Below are 18,372 nucleotides of genomic sequence, written 5' to 3' on the forward strand. Positions count from 1 at the left end.
AGCGAGAAGGTCATACACAAACTAATCGCTTGTTTCTGATGCCAAGAGGCTTCCGCTGTAATCGTAAAGGGGTAAGTTGAGTGTAAAAAAAACTGCAGAGGAGTCTAAATAGTGGTGCGACGGATCACGTTCACAAAAAATTTGTTAGCATTGAGCGTGGAAGGCCGCCCTTCAGGGTGATAAGTACGACTATTTTCCACCACCCCTCCATCTTCGCGAATGGTAGCACAACGCCGACAAGGCATGTCAGTGGCGTTGAAAATCTCAGCGAAATTTTGAACCGCTTACGTTGTATCGGGATTCCACTAAACGTTGCAGCACCCGCGTGGAGGCAGCTCGGCAGACGGCCGCAGAGTTCTGGCGAAAGTTGCGCTTACCCGGTACTAACACGCAGAGGAGGATGCACCGCCAGCCGATTTCCCGGCTACTAAGCGGCACTTAGAGCAGAGCTGAGAAAGTCGCCTGGAAGCTCCGCACCCAGGAAGGAACCTCTTAGCATTGGTGCCTTGTAGAAAGTGTGTGTGTGTGTGTGTGTGTGTGTGTGTGTGTGTGTGTGTGTGTTCGCGCGTATGCGTGTGTGCTCGCGCGCGCGCTCAGCGTGCTGCCTAATTTGCTGGTGGCAGGCGCAGCGTCTCTCTGGTGAGTCACTTCTGACGTCACTAGCGGCAAGGAGAGCTGCTACACGACTCGTTCGCGTTCCAGTCTCGCGTTCCGGCCAGCCTGAAAAGGCCGCAGCGGTCTTATGTCGCACAGACACCTGCAACCCCTCCCTTCGTACGTCAGCAAGCGCCCTGCCGTCTCCGTTTCCGCCATGCACTACCAAACAAGCGAAGCGGCGATGACCAAAGCCGGGCGGCTCACCGGTCCAGTGCTCTCGTGCGTCCCACCATCACCATTCCAGGCAATAGAGAGAGGCCCAGGTTGACGCAGGAAGATGAGGCTTGACGTCCCGACGTTGACGTGATCATTAGAGACGGAGCACATGCTCGAATTGGGCTTGGGTTCTATAGGAAATCAAAGGAACCATTACAGAACTCGTCCTACTCGATTAACGAAAATCTGCTGTTGGATATTTAAACCCTGTTCCTCCTGAATTTACATTGACTGTAAAGTGCGGCCGTATGTCCTACTGACCTACTCCAATAGCGTACAGAGCGATGACTTCAGGCCTTAATCTTTCTTATGGTACGTACCTAAGACGAGATGCAGCATGGAGGCAGTACAAATAATGCACAGTTTACGCCGAATACCATATTAGTAAATTTACTCTGCAGGGTTTCCCAAGAATGACATCGACGTTCTTCCAAAACATTCCCGCACTAGTACTCTCAGCCTCTCTAAAAATTAAATCTGGACTAACTTAACCGGGTAAGATCCTAGCAGTGTGTTTTTCTATATAGCTTTGATTTCTGCTGCCAGATTTATCCAAACGCTGGGGCACCCTAGAGTGTGGTTTCTTGCCGGCCGCGGTGGTCTCTCGGTTCTAGGCACGCAGTCCGGAACCGTGCGACTGCTACGGTCGCAGGTTCGAATCCTGCCTCGGGCATGGATGTGTGTGATGTCCTTAGGTTAGTTAGGTTTAAGTAGTTCTAAGTTCTAGGGGACTGATGACCACAGCTGTTAAGTCCCATAGTGCTCAGAGCCTTTTTTGTTTCCTTTATAGATGCTCCGTACTATACCAGAACTCTACCATCAAATGCAGTTCTTCTATTCACCTTTCCTACTACAGATTTCAAATGCTCTCGAAGGAAGGAAGAATTGAGTTTAAAACACCGTCGACAACGAGCTTATCAGAGATGGAGCAGGAGCTCGGATTAGAGAAGGGAATGAGCAGTTTCCTGGAATTCGCGATTAAACCACCAGAAACCTTGATCTGTGTTGCTGGACAGAGATTTGAATAACGGCTCCCCCGCATGCATGTGTAATGTCATACTGCTGCGTCACTTTTCTCTGTAGGTGTTCGTTCAGTTTCAAATCACGTCGTGTGGTACTCACTCACGATATTCAATCAACGTGCCAGGGTTCGGAAGTTTTCCGCTAATCCTTTAATCCTGCGTTATCGTGTTATTTTTATCTTGTTTATGAACATTACCATGCATTTATCCTCAGTTAAAGATAGCCATCGTGATGCACCAAACGGTTACAACTGCCCAGCGATGGTACATCGTCAGCGAACAATCTAAAAGTGCGATAAGTCGTTTTTGTATATACAGATCCTTAGCTGTCCTGTCACGCTTTTGTGGGGCACGTCCGATTTTACTTCCATTCCCCGTCCTGTGTAATGTACTGGGTACTGTCAGTATAAACGTCTTTCGATCAGTCATATCTGAGATGTTACTACTTGTCGCCATGTCTCGGTTATTTGCCCACGGTGAAGTACAGCGCCGAACGCCTTTGGAAACCATATTAAAAACCGCCTATTCCAGTTTACCTGGGTCTCCCGATTGCAGTAGAAAGTATGTGGAAAAATCAGACGCGTTTCATACGAAAGATGTTCCCTGTTCCTTAAACAATGCGCCACTTCGTTCAGCCTACGCTGTTAAGACACGTTTCTCAAAAGCCTGTTACTTAAAAGTGCTGATAATCTTCTTCAAAAGTCATCGTAAACTCTCAAAAGCCTTATTGTAGCAAACACCGCAAAAGTGAAAAGTAGACTTCCTCGCCAAACAAACGAAGGGAGAACAGACCCAGATCAAAACCGCGCAAGAGATTAACGCCTTGCAGTCTGGTATTAACACCAGACTACACATGATAGTCTGTCACGCTCAGTTATGGTATTTCCGATACGGATCTCCGTCCTTGATTCAGAAATACGACACAGTACGACGCAGAATCCTTTGCATCAGGAAAAAAGGAAGGAAGGAAGGAGGGGGTGGGGTGGAGGGGTTGAGTTTTACGTCCGTATGACATCAAAGTCATTAGTGACATAGCGCTATCTCAGGTGTAACAGGGTGAGGAAAGAAATTACCCATAAAAAAACCATTCTGACATTTACGTCAAGTCATTTAGGGAAACGACGAAAAATTTCAGTCTGTATGGTCGGTTGGGTAATTGAACCCTGTTCCTTCCGACTAAAAGTAAAGTCGCTTAACCACTGCGCTGTCACCGCCTTCGCCACCCCTTCCTTATTTTCGAAGAGGTAGTGAACTCACGAAAGATATACGCCTTTCGAAACAAGTGTTAGTGTCTGTCTCTTTGGATCACCTACCACAGTATAATGAGAAAGAAAACGCATTTGGCACTCAGAGGAAAATAAAAACAAAATACCGAATCAGGAAGGTCTGCTGTGTAAAAACCTGACGCATGGTACTATCCCCCTCGTTCAGGAATTCTGTTGGGATATTGTTTGTAATTTTACTGTACAGCATAAATATTGCCCGGTTATCCAAGTTGAACAGACATTCGAACATTGCATTGTGGATATAGGCATGTGCCGGAGAGTAAGGCTGTAAAAGCTATGATCTTCAACGAGAAAATAATGGAACACTTTTCTCCCACAATCTGATAAATTTCGTAATTTTCGTAGACGTTGCGTTTAAGATAACAAATCTTCACTACTCAGTGATTCACGACTGACCTGCTCCTCTTTACTCTTGATCAATAATTATTTATTTGTTACTATTATTTCCATTGTATATTGCACGCCATTAATACTTTGTCTCCTTTTTTACAGTTCAAACGCATGCTGAATAAAGAACTAAGCCATTTCTCAGAGTCCAGCAAATCAGGGAACCAGATCTCAGAGTACATCTGCTCAACTTTTCTTGGTGAGTAATTCTATACATAATACTGAATGAAGAAAAAACATGTTTACATTTTGTCATGTTCACTTACGCTAATGTGTTCTTTTACGCATGTATGTAAAGGAAGTTCTTGCTTTCCCATTTAAAAGTTGAGTATTTTACTGTGGTGCAGTCCAGTAACATTGTTTCCATTATGCATTGTCACCATAAACGGGCCTGGGTTTGTGTTAAGTCTACCAGCAATCCTTCGTACGACAGCCTCATTCTCAAAGACCACCGTTAGTTTTGCGAGACAGCCGCTTATCATGTTAATTTTTCGTGAGAGGCTTAAAACTTTTGTTAGAAAACCTTTTAATAGCGTTGACTTGTGAAGTCAACTGGCCGTCCCTAGTCGAATCCTAAACTTCGGACTACGAAACCACATAACGGGGACCACAAAAGGATCGGTCCCAGAGTTAGCAGGTATTCCGACCTTTACTGCAATGACTGTACATAATCACAAGAATCTGCACCAGGTTTGGTAACGAAAATTTCGATCCACGGTATCGTCGATAACGATCACTGAAACGTCCTTTTCTTCACTCTAAACTCGCGCACCTACAATCCTCTCCTTCTCTGTTTTCGTCCGAAGAAATTCATAAATACAAAAAATGTGTCTAAAGTAGGCAAAGACTTTTGATCCGAAAGGCCATTGTGCCAACAAAACAGAACTCTCAAGTCAGCCTGCATGCCCTAGGAACATTAAGCGAAAGTTAGTTACAAAGCAGAGGATTATGGCCGCTGTTTAGCCTTCGTAAGGACTGGATGTGGCTTCTGCTTGAACACACGGTTTAACACTGCATTGTTGTGGTGAAGCTTGTCCTCGTGACACGGGCGGGAAGCGTGTACTAACTGCATCAGTGCTCTGGGGGTTTCTTGAATATCCGTTGGTGAAAGTGTTTCTTTTTACTTGAAATGACGGGTCGTAGATGACTAGCATACAAACACTTCGCTCGTTCAGCAACAGTCCAGGATGGGTCCACAGCAGTGAATCAGTAATGGCAGTACAGAATGCATTAAAACTGTAATTTTGTATCAATCATCTGATGTCAAAGAGCAGTTTGAGGAAAGAGGCTGTTTACGTACGAGAGCAGAGTGCGATTAGAAACGAAATTTTGCAACTATTAGCAAGACTGCTCGACGAAATCTGCTTCTTCGTTGCAGCAGTGTGCCTCTGCTCTCTGGCGTATTTTGGCGGCGTTTAGCTACGAATCTAGGCTACACTTTTCCCTGGCGCCGTAAGCTTATCATGACATAGGTCGCGACACGTATCCTTAACTAGATTTAGCTTATATGGCTATTTTCAAAAGTAAAGTACCGATTTTACAGTGTGGGCGTTTAAAACTAATTCAGAAGAACAGTTAGGAACAGACGTTACAAGAAACAGAATATCATGTCTTACCCCAATGAAAAGAGGCGCCGCAGCCGTGAGTGTAACTTGCTGTGACACCGATCGTGACTTTACGAACGGGTCTTGACATATTTATTGTTTTTGAAACATCATGTCTTTGTGATCAGTATAGGTGAAATGATGAAGTAATCGAAGGAAATAATCTGTTTAAAAGCGACTGGCAGATTGGTTACACGTGGTTACCAGTCGGATATGGTTGCAGTGTCGGTCTTACGTAATGGTGTCTTAGTATGCGGTTGGCCTTCCACTTACCCCTTTTGTGGCAGCCACCACTCCCTCAAACTACTTTGCTATTGCGAACCTAGTAGAAGTTACTCAACTGGATGCAAATGGCGTCGGCAGAGGCATTGTTCTGCGACACGTGGCTCTCTTGTGTCAAGAGCCTTTATACTAGTGTACGATTCTTGTGGCATGCGTAATCCGTTTTCACGTTTCGATGGATAGTATTTTGTGTTTTGACAAGAGGGCAGCACGTGGGTGGCCTTGTCGTTCCCAAACGGGCTGGCGTGGTACTTATGACGCGGCACTTAGATTTGGGAAGTACGAGTTATCAGGTTTTAGCTTTGCTGTGGTTTCTCTAAATTACTTAAGGTGATTGTCGGAGTGGTTCAAAAATGGTTCAAATGGCTCTGAGCACTATGGGACTTAACAGCTGTGGTCATCAGTCCCCTAGAACTTAGAACTACTTAAACCTAACTAACCTAAGGACATCACACACATCCATGCCCGAGGGATTGTCGGAGTGGTTCAGTTGGAGAGCATACGGCCGATTTCCTTCCTCGTCATTGTCCAATCCGAGCTTGTGCTCAGTCTTTTTATCTTTCATGTGGTAACTGGAAGATATTGTGTTAAAGAATTAGTATGTTGTCAGAATTCGTCCATAAAAATATTTTTGGAGGAGTAGGTGCGGAGAAGTAACTTATTTCGAGGGTTCTCTACCGACATTGCCCACTCTTCCAAGCATACTCGCATGTCTGTGGGTGGACAGTTTCGTGGCAAGTTGTAGGCATACTTCTCGTACAACTACCACTAGCAAAGATGTTGTGGACCGGTGGTTTGGCGCAATATCGGCTTCCCCAAACGTCGCCACACCGGAAAAGGCCAAACCATTACCGCTGCTTCCCAGTCTTGAAATACACTCCTGGAAATTGAAATAAGAACACCGTGAATTCATTGTCCCAGGAAGGGGAAACTTTATTGACACATTCCTGGGGTCAGATACATCACATGATCACACTGACAGAACCACAGGCACATAGACACAGGCAACAGAGCATGCACAATGTCGGCACTAGTACAGTGTATATCCACCTTTCACAGCAATGCAGGCTGCTATTCTCCCATGGAGACGATCGTAGAGATGCTGGATGTAGTCCTGTGGAACGGCTTGCCATGCCATTTCCACCTGGCGCCTCAGTTGGACCAGCGTTCGTGCTGGACGTGCAGACCGCGTGAGACGACGCTTCATCCAGTCCCAAACATGCTCAATGGGGGACAGATACGGAGATCTTGCTGGCCAGGGTAGTTGACTTACACCTTCTAGAGCACGATGGGTGGCACGGGATACATGCGGACGTGCATTGTCCTGTTGGAACAGCAAGTTCCCTTGCCGGTCTAGGAATGGTAGAACGATGGGTTCGATGACGGTTTGGATGTACCGTGCACTATTCAGTGTCCCCTCGACGATCACCAGTGGTGTACGGCCAGTGTAGGAGATCGCTCCCCACACCATGATGCCGGGTGTTGGCCCTGTGTGCCTCGGTCGTATGCAGTCCTGATTGTGGCGCTCACCTGCACGGCGCCAAACACGCATACGACCATCATTGGCACCAAGGCAGAAGCGACACTCATCGCTGAAGACGACACGTCTCCATTCGTCCCTCCATTCACGCCTGTCGCGACACCACTGGAGGCGGGCTGCACGATGTTGGGGCGTGAGCGGAAGACGGCCTAACGGTGTGCGGGACCGTAGCCCAGCTTCATGGAGACGGTTGCGAATGGTCCTCGCCGATACCCCAGGAGCAACAGTGTCCCTAATTTGCTGGGAAGTGGCGGTGCAGTCCCCTACGGCACTGCGTAGGATCCTACGGTCTTGGCGTGCATCCGTGCGTCGCTGCGGTCCGGTCCCAGGTCGACGGGCACGTGCACCTTCCGCCGACCACTGGCGACAACATCGATGTACTGTGGAGACCTCACGCCCCACGTGTTGAGCAATTCGGCGGTACGTCCACCTGGCCTCCCGCATGCCCACTATACGCCCTCGCTCAAAGTCCGTCAACTGCACATACGGTTCACGTCCACGCTGTCGCGGCATGCTACCAGTGTTAAAGACTGCGATGGAGCTCCGTATGCCACGGCAAACTGGCTGACACTGACGGCGGCGGTGCACAAATGCTGCGCAGCTAGCGCCATTCGACGGCCAACACCGCGGTTCCTGGTGTGTCCGCTGTGCCGTGCGTGTGATCATTGCTTGTACAGCCCTCTCGCAGTGTCCAGAGCAAGTATGGTGGGTCTGACACACCGGTGTCAATGTGTTCTTTTTTCCATTTCCAGGAGTGTATTTCTAGTACAAGCGGGTGTTCCCTCAAGCTGGAAGTTTTACTATCCTTAGAAATATTGTTCCATAAAAAGGAACAACTAAGCGGTAATGTGTGGATCCTGTTCCATTGCATCGCAATGTCTGTTACTGAACATTATTTAGCTCTATTAAAAACAGAATGACGCTGTAATATGTTGACTGCTCTACATTTCATTGTAAGCATTAGAAAGATCGTTGTCCTGATATTCGAAGAATAGCACTATATTTGTGGAAACTACGCATGTACACTGCACACCGATCTAGAAGAATGAAAAAGATTGCAGTTTGCTGTTCCGTTGAAAACGAGATCATTAGAGCCGAAGCTAAAATTCTGACTGGGGGAGGATGGAAGAGGAAGTCGGCTTTTTCATTCTTTATGGAGCCATCCAGCATTCTCCATCAGTGACTGCGGAAACGCCCATTCCAGATGGCCATACAGAGCTGCAATCACATTCCTGCCGAATACGATTTTTATTTTCCATGTTTCTACAAATCACCGTAAGCAGGTTTATTTGAATAAGAGCGATTTTTATTTTCCATGTTTCCACAAATCACTGTAAGCAGGTTTATTTGAATAAGATACGAATCAAAGCTCCCCCATCAGAGTTGAGTCTTCCTGGGTACCTCTCATCTAATTCTAAACACTTCTTAAATTAAAGATGTTTTGACAACAAACACTTCTTGGCAACATGTACATACACACTGACATACATTCATGTTCATTGTCTGCGATTTATGTAGAGGACATACCACTTAATTAAGATTCACTGTTGGCCTGTAGTCCTGTTCACGTAGATTTCTCCTCAAAATTCGAAATTAAGTCCACTTTATGCGTGGGAACCCGCTTTGCGTCTCTTTCGTCTTGATTATTCGGGTACAGTATTCACGTTGATTCCACGATTACTTTCGTCTGTATCCCCGTGCAAGTCATTTCTAGTCTTCAAGGAAGGCAGGGTCACTGAAAAAAAGTCGTCGAAGTAAGTCACAAAGTTTGTTTCAAGGCTGTACGGTCTGTTGTCTACTGAGGATCACAGTTCTGCGTCACTTCAAAACGTCATAAAGATCTACTGAAAGGATATGCTGCCTAACCTCTACCAGAAGGGTACAAAGCACGTAGCTACTCACAAATCCCGACTTGTTAGGTCACACAATTCTTGTTCCGTTTCCTAATTTTCAACAAATACCTCGCCGCGTGGGATTAGCTGAGGGGTCTAAGGTGCTGCAGTCATAGACTATGCGGCTGGTCCCGGCGGAGGTTAGAGTCATCCCTCGGGCATAGGTGTGTTTGTCCTTATGATAATTTAGGTTACGTAGTGTGTAAGCTTAGGGACTGATGACCTCAGTACTTAAGTCCCATAAGATTTCACACACATTTGAACATTTTTTGAACAAATACCTCGAGTACAGCCTATCGCCACTGACGAGACGAATCATGTCTTTACGTGACACAAATTCAGTCTCTCTCTGATAGCCGTCAATACAGTTAATGCCTCTCTAGTCACTCTCCTATTCTGCAAAAATATAGGCTTCCTTTGTCTGCAAATGTAGAACCTGTGATGGTGTAGATTGTGTTTTGGTCATGTTACCGTGACTAGTACGACGTGTCCATGTATCTAAAAGCTCTGTACCCTGGTCAAACTCTAATAATCAAAACCAGAGTTTTAGCCAGAATTGTCCTAGCAGTTCAGTCAGTCTTGGGAGTACCTACACTCGTTCGCCTCGATCTGGGTCTGCTGCTGCTGCTTTTCTGTAGAGAGAGAGAGAGAGAGAGAGAGAGAGAGAGAGAGAGAGAGAGAGAGAGAGAGAGAGAGAGAGAGTGTGTTACAACAACACAGCGTTACAACCACACAGCGTCCGGTAGTATTTTACAATCGTACGTTGCTGTCACTGGCAATTGTGTTTATAAAATTAACTGCATTTTGCAAAGGATAACTGTATGTAGCGAGGAAGTCTCTTCTCGTCATCTGGCTACCTATACAGATACCTCTTTCTTGGTAGGTCATTCAGTTTTACAATAGGGTTCCTGTTTGCCGAGGGCCTGCCCTCAAGCAGCATTTGCGAAGATTTAGTGTGCAGCTACGCAACAGGTGATGTCGCAGCGTCCTCTGACTTGGCCGCATCCCAGGCGGCAGCGCGCGCGGACGTTGCAAGTTTCCAGATAAGTGGCCGCTGTCGCACACAACAGGAAGCCACGACCATGAGTAACTCGCTCTCGCCGACAGACAAACAAATTAGCTGTCTGTTGACAAATTGTACACAGTGATTCTGGCCACGCCTGTAGGAGACGATCGTTTGAGCACAGTCCGCGCCAGCCACGCCTTGTCAAAGGCGTCGTGTTAAGATTTTCCAGAAGCGCATCTACCGTTGTGGTTTTAAGTAGCACGTCTGGTTCTACGACGGTGAGGAGAAAATTCGTCGGACTGGCAGCGTCACATTTTCTTACGTTCAAAGAGATACATACACTGACGGAAGAACATCGTAGGACCAAAAAATAATGAATGTAGAGTACCGAAATTTCGGGAATACATTTGTCGCGGTAACATGTTTGATTAATATTACAAGGTCACAGGTTAATGTAAGCGCTAGATAAGCCGTTGCAAATGTGAAATACTGGTACATTAATAACCGTTGTAACCGCTAGAATATTGAATACAACCATGCAATCGTGCACGCATCGTGTTTAACAGATGCCGGATGTCAGTTTATGGGATGGAGTTGGATGCCTATTTCCCCTTGGCCGGCCAATGCAGTGAAAATGAGGTTTGTGAATGACGCCGGAGTTGTCGTTCGATGATGTCCCAAATGTGCTCGGTTGGAGACTGATATCGTGATCGAACAGGCCAACGCAACACGTCGACACTCGGTAGACCACGTTTTTGCGTTACAACAGTGGTATGTGGGCGAGTGTTATCCTGTCGGAAAACACCACCTGGAATGGTGGTCATGAATGGCAGCACAACAGTTCAAATCACTAGGGTGCAGTCAGGGTGAGTGAGATAACCACGAGAGTACCCCTGCTGTCATACGAAATCACACCCCCAGACCATAGCTCCAGGGATAGGCCCAGTGTTGTTGCAGGACATCAGCTTGCCTCTTCCTAACCAACACATGGCCTTACCTAGCACAGAGGAAGAACCAGCTTTCATCAGAAAACACGACAGACCTCCATCCCGCTGTCCAGTGTGGTCTCTCTTGACACCTGTGAAGTCACAAAGAGCAGTGGTTTGGGGTCAGTGGAATGCATGCTACGGGGGAATGTGTGTGAAATCTTATGGGACTTAACTGCTAAGGTCATCAGTCCCTAAGCTTACACATTACTTAACCTAAATTATCCTGCACACACACACACACACACACACACACACACACACACACACACACAAGACCGCTCGACTAATCGCATGCTACAGGGCGTTTGGCTTGGAGCTGTACTTGAAGTAACCGATATGTAACAGTTCATTGTGCCACTGATGCCACATGCTGCTCAAATTGCTGCTGCAGAGGCAGTACGATGTGCCAGAACCCCGAACACGATGGTCGTCCCTCTCGGTAGTGCCAAGTAGCCGTACGGTGCCCGACCTTTCGCGATCGTACATTCCCGTGACCACCGCCGCCAGCAGCCATGTACAGTGGCTACATTCCTGCCAAGTCTTTCTGCGGCACTGCAGAAGGAACATCCGGCTTTCGGAGCCCTATTATACGGCCTCGTTCAAACTCGGTGACGTGTTGATAATGGCGTCTTTGTCACTTTAAATGCGTTATGAATAACATCGGTCCGCCCCGGTAGCTGAGTGGTCAGCGTGACAGACTGTCAATCCTAAGGGCCCGGGTTCGATTCCCGGCTGGGTCGGAAATTTTCTCCGCTCAGGGACTGGGTGTTGTGCTGTCCTAATCATCATCATTTCATCCCCATCGACGCGCAGGTCGCCGAAGTGGCGTCAAATCGAAAGACCTGCACCAGGCGAACGGTCTACCCGACGGGAGGCCCTAGCCACACGACATTTCCATTTATGAATAACATCAACACACCATGTCCAATTTCAAAGGTAACTAACACTCGTGACGGTTACAGCGTGTATTTAAAGCAAATCTGATTCACATCTTCATAGTGCCGCTGCTACTCCAGTCTTATCGACTGGCGCAAAATTTCAATAGACGTCATCTTCCAGACGTAGAAACACGCCTACGAAGTTTTGCTTATGTGGCACAACTCCTCCTTGGTGTCGCGATTTTTTGCCGTCGGTGTATTTTTCGGCTCAATCTCTGTGTCAACGACAATGCACTTTGTCCTAAGTTTTCCAGCGAGGTGATTGCAACACCGGAGAGAGAGAGAGTGAGAGAGAGAGAGAGAGAGAGAGAGCCTGATCTGTATGATTTCCAGCCACGACTATACCCTCTTCAGTACACTCGGAGCGTCTTCCGCTCACAAATTTCTTTAGATGCAGAAATTCGAAGTGATCTTCGGAAATAGGTTCTCTAACAGTCCGTACGTGTAGTTTTTCAGCTTCGCCATTTCCAAAGTATCTTAATGGGTAGTTTCATTTTCCTGAAGAATGATGATGCCGCCCCAACCCCCCTTACAGTTCAGGTCTCGTAGTTGTTCCTTTAACATTGGTCAGTTATTGCCATACCTTGTGGAGCGTAGTCAATAATAATTACTTTTCCTCTCTATAAGGCGTCAGGCAGACCAAACGGGCTCATCTGTTACGGTGCATGATTACCGGCTTCTTTCCACTGCCTTGATTAATTTTTTGTGTCTGGAGTGAAGAAATGGACCCACTTCTCATCACCAACAAAAACTGACGAACAGAATCAGTTGTGTTCTTCTTGAAACATTCCAAACATTAACAAATTTTACTTATTTGCTCTGGTCAGCGTTCGGCAAACTTGGCACCCATCTTGCACAAAGCTTCCTCATAGTTAATTCTACACGTAAAATACGCAATACTACTACAACTACTACTCATGTAATGTAATGTACCTTTGATCCCTGATTGTTCCGTACCGTATTGTGTAGTTCCTCGATATTTTCGTGTGTGATTGTAGTTCCTGGAACTCTTTCCCGTGTATAACCTTTCAGGGAATCACGACCACGTCTGAACCCCACTGTCCATTTCTTAACAGTTGCCTCTCTTTCATTGCTACTAGCAGAGAGGAAACAAAAGGTTTATTTTGCTACATATCACAGTGTCCATATGACAGTAAATCCTGAATAAAAGATGTCATATAAGCAAGAAAATAGGGCAACACTTTTCAGAGTATATTTCGAGGAACGTTCTCCAGCTTCAGATGAGAAATTGGTATCAGCTGCTGTGTGCTACCCACTTCAATGCGGTATAAAGTATGCTGATTAGTGTCATAACTGTTTTCTGAAAGAAAGTTCATTTTCATCTGCGTAGTCCACCGACGACTGAAAGACTTACTGTAGCGGTACTGGGCAGAATTTCTACCGTGTTGGGTTTTATGAGGGTAACACGAGTTGCAAACTGCACGTTTTATGTACGAATATGAAGATCAAGAAACAACTTTGTCAATCTTTTATATTCAGTAATAAATATTATTAAGAATCTGATTTGCACAAGACTTTTGTTCAAAGAAATTTTGGTCCTTTATGTATCTTGCGAAGAATGTGTAGATGACACGAGTTACATCTAGAGACAATACATTGTTGAGCTTTTTTACATGAATTCCATTGTTGCCGGTGACTGAGTTGATTCCGCTCACTGTTTACGTGGTTAATCCGTTCGTTCTTCGTCGCACTGAGCTGCTAAGTTTAGATGTAGATAGGAAGGCATCGATCTGTAGTGGGATACGAGCGAGCTGAGGCAAGAGTTCAGTGGGACACGCTAACTATTTGATTGCTCCCAAGTGCAGCGTCGCTTTCATTCTGCTGCTTTTCTCCAATGAAAACAAGAAAAGGAAAAAAAGGGATGAAATGATCGTATGGCATTGATGGCCTTGAGTCCCCACCTGAACAAGTCTTTTCAGTTGACGCCACACTGGGCTATTTGCTTGTTGATGATGATGAAATATTGACACACAAGATCCAGTCCCCGGCCGAAGATCCGGCCGGGAATCGTGCCCGATCCCACTGCATGGAAGTCAGACGCTCTGACAACTTTTTTTCCGTTTTTATCGTCATTGTTCTCGTAGTTTCGTCTGGGCGGACGTCGCATGACAAACCTTCGTCTATAGTTGAACATTTCATCAGAGGGGGCAGCCGCTGAGCTTCATTGTTTGCGCCAGACAGCTAAGGAGTACAGACTTTTTCCTAATGATTCTCATCTAACCAAAGAGTTTTCTAAGACCTTTCCCTTCGCCTACGAAAAACAATAGTTCTTTAATTTTGGCTAATATGCCGTTACCGAAAAAACAGTCGTTCACCAAAGGGATGCAAGGTTCACTCCTCCAATAAACATCAGTTGCTCTTTGTGGTATATATACCTCGAGTCTGAAATATGTCATACAAATTTTATAATTAATTATCGTTGCGAATACACCCTTCTGTGTGTCCCTTTATTTGTTCTCGAAGTTATTGTCGTAAGGATATTCCAGTTCATGTCACAAAACGCAGAGCGCTATACAGTGTTTTAATTTCATTTCCAACGATGTTGCTAAAAAAGGAGAAATTGTAAGTGCGCAGAAGGCAGAATGTAGGCGCGCTGTACTGCGCGGAGAGAGATCAAAATAAACACAGATTATTTGGTATTTGTATCATAGAATTCAAATGGTTCAAATGGCTCTGAGCACTATGGGACTTAACATCTGAGGTCATCAGTCCCCTAGAACTGCTTAAATCTAACTAACCTAAGGACATCACACACATCCATGCCCGAAGCAGGATTCGAACCTGCGGCCGTAGCGGTCGTGTGGTTCCAGACTGAAGTGCCTAGAACCGCTCGGCCACTTCGGCCGGCCTATCATAGAATTGTGGGAGGGTCACAGCTGCCACATTTTCATTGACTTGGGAGGTAGCACCCACTGAAATCTCAAACTTTTCGCACGTTATTGATAACTTAAGTTGTCTGAACCAAACAACTCCTCTCCCCCCCTCCCCCTCTACCATAAATATGACTCTCACAGTTACACCTTGAAGTTGTTGAACATGATGGGTCTACAAAACGTGATAATGTGTTGGACTTTGACTACAATACGCGCAAGTGCAAATAAGCTAGTTATGACAGTGGCTGTGGGTGTAAAGTGGAGTGATCATATGGGTAAAGCAGACTGCAGACTTACATTGATTGGAGGGAAAACTGAAAACAACTGTTCACGAAAGAATGAATGTTCACGCTGCAAGTGATTATATATTGGGGCACCTGTAGCTCCAAGGAGTAGTAACCTACTACACTTCCGTACAACGTGTCAGCGTACTGCTGTAGTGCACAGAGCTCGAATCGGGCCAGACTAACACGGTCACAGGTTCATTTAAGTCTAAGGAAACTGTTATATCAACGCTGATAAATCTAAAGCAAGTGAAGCTCAAATATAGAATCCTTACATATCACGAAAGTCTTTTTTACGAAATTAAAAAAATTGGTTTTCAGAACAGAATAAAGGAGTGTGTTTCAGCTGAATACGCTCCCTTAGGTACCAAAGACGCGATTGGACTAATCATAGCACACACAGTTATTCTTGTCCATAAAAATAACTGGATGAAGTGTTCGTATACGCAGCCAACGTGAAAAGTTTTCAGTTTGACAATGAAAGTCATTGTTTTTAGGCATAAATGCACATGTTTTTCATCGTAGGCATCTTTTAAATCGATGTACGTTGTATACCATATTTCCAATTTGTAGAATCCCAGAGGTACAGTTCGAAGAGAGTAAGAACTCAGGGTCTGAGCTGTGAGAGAGGAGAGAAGGGATGGGGGTCTAACTTTCAGGTGAATGACAGAATATTAGTATGGTTCATAGTACACTTATTACCAGTCAAGATCTGTTAAATGTTTTGGCTTTCTTCAAACTGATACGTCTCTGTTTTCCGAGAGAGGATGTGAGTTCAGTTGAAAGAGATTTTTATTTTTGTGGGACTGCCTCTTGCTCGTTACACCTGAAAGGTTCCCCCCCCCCCCCCCCCCCCCCCCCAATTGTCTCCAGCCAGAGTGCAGATGACACAAGGGTTTTAATCAGTGGGAAGACAGCAGAAATGTTGCACACAACATTATCCGAGACATTAACTAGTGTTGTGAACTGCTTCAGTCAAATAAGCTAATAATAAATAAGAGTTAAACAATTGCGTTAAATTTTCATGTCAAAAGAAACAGTGAAAAGTGCAAAAAAATGCAGATATCAGACACAGACATTGCAAGTGTTGCTTATACAAAATTTCTGGGAATCTGGCTCTTGATAACTGTAGATGGGATGTTCACGTTGACAGCATATTTAAGAGACTAAGTACCATGTGCTATATAATGAGAGTACTTGAAAACTGTTGTCATAAGGACTGTATAATGACTTTTTATTATGCTAATCTGCATTCTATTCAGAAGCATGGTATCACTTTCTGGATTAACTCACCATTCTGCCTAAAACTCACCAGGATACAAAAAAGGATAGTGAGAATCATGGTTGGAATAAAAAGGAACAAGCCCTGCAGATGACTGTTTCAAAAGTATGAGGATTCTTCCTCTTCCATGTATTTGCACTTTGAAAGTACAATATTTATTAATAAGAAATATGCAATAAAAATGATTGTCTTCTGCTCAAAAATGAAAATCTGCAACATAATACAAGGCAGAAAACTGACTTTCACACTCTCCAGTTTGTGCCAGAAAGGATTGTAAAATTATTTACAGTAAGTTTCCAAATGAATTTAAAGTAATAAATGACCTAACAAAATTGAAGCAGTGTTAAAAGAATATATACATTAATGCATTGCTTAAATAATCTGGAAGAGTTCTTCCAACATCTTTGAGAGCCCAAGTAAGTTAATGTTACGTGTATAAGCACATTCTTTATCACTTACAAAAATATTGTGTAAATGTGACTGTCTACTTGTCACATCTAAAAACTGTGATTGTTAATATTAGTTTGTTCATATTTTCGGTTGTAATTTTCTAGATAAAGTGGTTTAATTATAAGTTAGGGCTGAAAAAATATACTCATTAATACATAGAAAACATCATGTAAACATGAAGATATATTTGCACTGTCTTGACGAATATCTGATGTGCTGTACCGTATATGTATTATTTACTGGACCAGATAAATGCAAATAAAAATAACAATGTCTTGAGCTGTGAGATTAGATGGAGATCTGGTGAATAGCAAATTGTAGGCAACAATTAGTATTTGAGATCAGCGAGTTTACGCACTGACGTGTTGTTGCAGACAAGCAGCAGGAGTTGGACTTGCCATCTCTGCGGGTGGAAGATTCTGAGCAGCGCACTGTCAAGAAGAAGGAGCGCCCGCGCCCTGGCGCGGGCGCCACCATGTCACAGATCTCTGGGGTGAAGCGGCCCCTGTGCCACACAAACTCCTTCACTGGTGAGAAGCTGCCCAAGCACGGCGTCGAGACACCATACGAGGAAGAGCTCGGCACGGTACGTCTGCCCTATGTCGTAATCAGTAAATGTGGCAACTCGGTGTATAGTTCAGCCATTGAGCAGTCAACAGACACACGAAGTAAACTGAGAACATAGCTGAACTTCCAAACAACACTCAAAAATTCGCCTATACTCTGAGTAGTCACTTTTTCTACTTGTATTGTTAACATTAAAACCTATCAGTATTGTACATAAGTTAAAGTATGATATTTTACCCTCCTGCTTGTCAAGTTACCTTGGACATTAATGCAGTCATATAATAATGTTTCACGGACATGACCTTTCACTGTAAGCTTAGGACCCACTGACATGGGTGATAAAGCACCCTGGCCATGATGCACCATTCGGTGTGCTTTCCAGTCGAAAGCAAGCAGTCTACTTTATAGGATTTCCATATGGAAACATGTTGTGCAGTAGTAACAATGTAACTGCCACAGCTGCAGATGGTGCTGGACTGTGGGTACATTTTGTTTCAATTCATTGTTGGGATTGGTTGAAGTGTCAACACATACATTGTATGTCTGAAAGTCACTTGCACAAAAGCATTAATTCATATTTAATACTATAACTATTTAATGCATAATTTTAGATTGAGTATTCTGCAATAAATTGTATTTCTGGGATGCTACAGTACTTTCAAACTCTACTCACTCTTGGCATATCCCTCTCTCCAGCCAACCTTTCCCCATTTACAAATCACATAGTTAACTAATGATCTGCAAATATGCATTGTCAGGCATAGTGACAATGTTGAACTTAAAATTTCAAATTATATTAGATGCACTGTTTAGTGATTGGAACTGCTTTATGCATTTTAATTATACATCATTTTCAAAGGATAGTATCAAAAATGGCTCTGAGCACTATGAGGACTCAACTTCTAAGGTCATTAGTCCCCTAGAACTTGGAACTAGTTAAACCTAACTAACCTAAGGACGTCACACACATCCGTGCCCGAGGCAGGATTCAAACCTGCGACCGTAGCGGTCTCGCGGTTCCAGACTGCAGCGCCTAGAACCGCACGGCCACTCTGGCCGGCAAGGATAGTATCATC

The 18,372-nt window shown here is 44.7% G+C and overlaps 1 protein-coding gene across 2 annotated transcripts in view; it reads left to right on the plus strand.

Annotated features, from left to right (window-relative positions):
- LOC124556842 (cAMP-specific 3',5'-cyclic phosphodiesterase-like) overlaps positions 1 to 18,372 on the plus strand; it is a 931,691-nt gene that overhangs the window by 902,402 nt on the left and 10,917 nt on the right. For both annotated transcript variants that reach the window (XM_047130860.1, XM_047130861.1), the window contains 2 exons: positions 3,674 to 3,767; positions 17,104 to 17,315. In XM_047130860.1, coding sequence (XP_046986816.1) covers positions 3,674 to 3,767; positions 17,104 to 17,315 — 306 coding nt within the window. The remainder of the gene's footprint in view (positions 1 to 3,673; positions 3,768 to 17,103; positions 17,316 to 18,372) is intronic.

Source organism: Schistocerca americana, chromosome X (assembly GCF_021461395.2).
Source record: "Schistocerca americana isolate TAMUIC-IGC-003095 chromosome X, iqSchAmer2.1, whole genome shotgun sequence".
NCBI classification, from domain to species: Eukaryota; Metazoa; Arthropoda; class Insecta; order Orthoptera; family Acrididae; genus Schistocerca; species Schistocerca americana.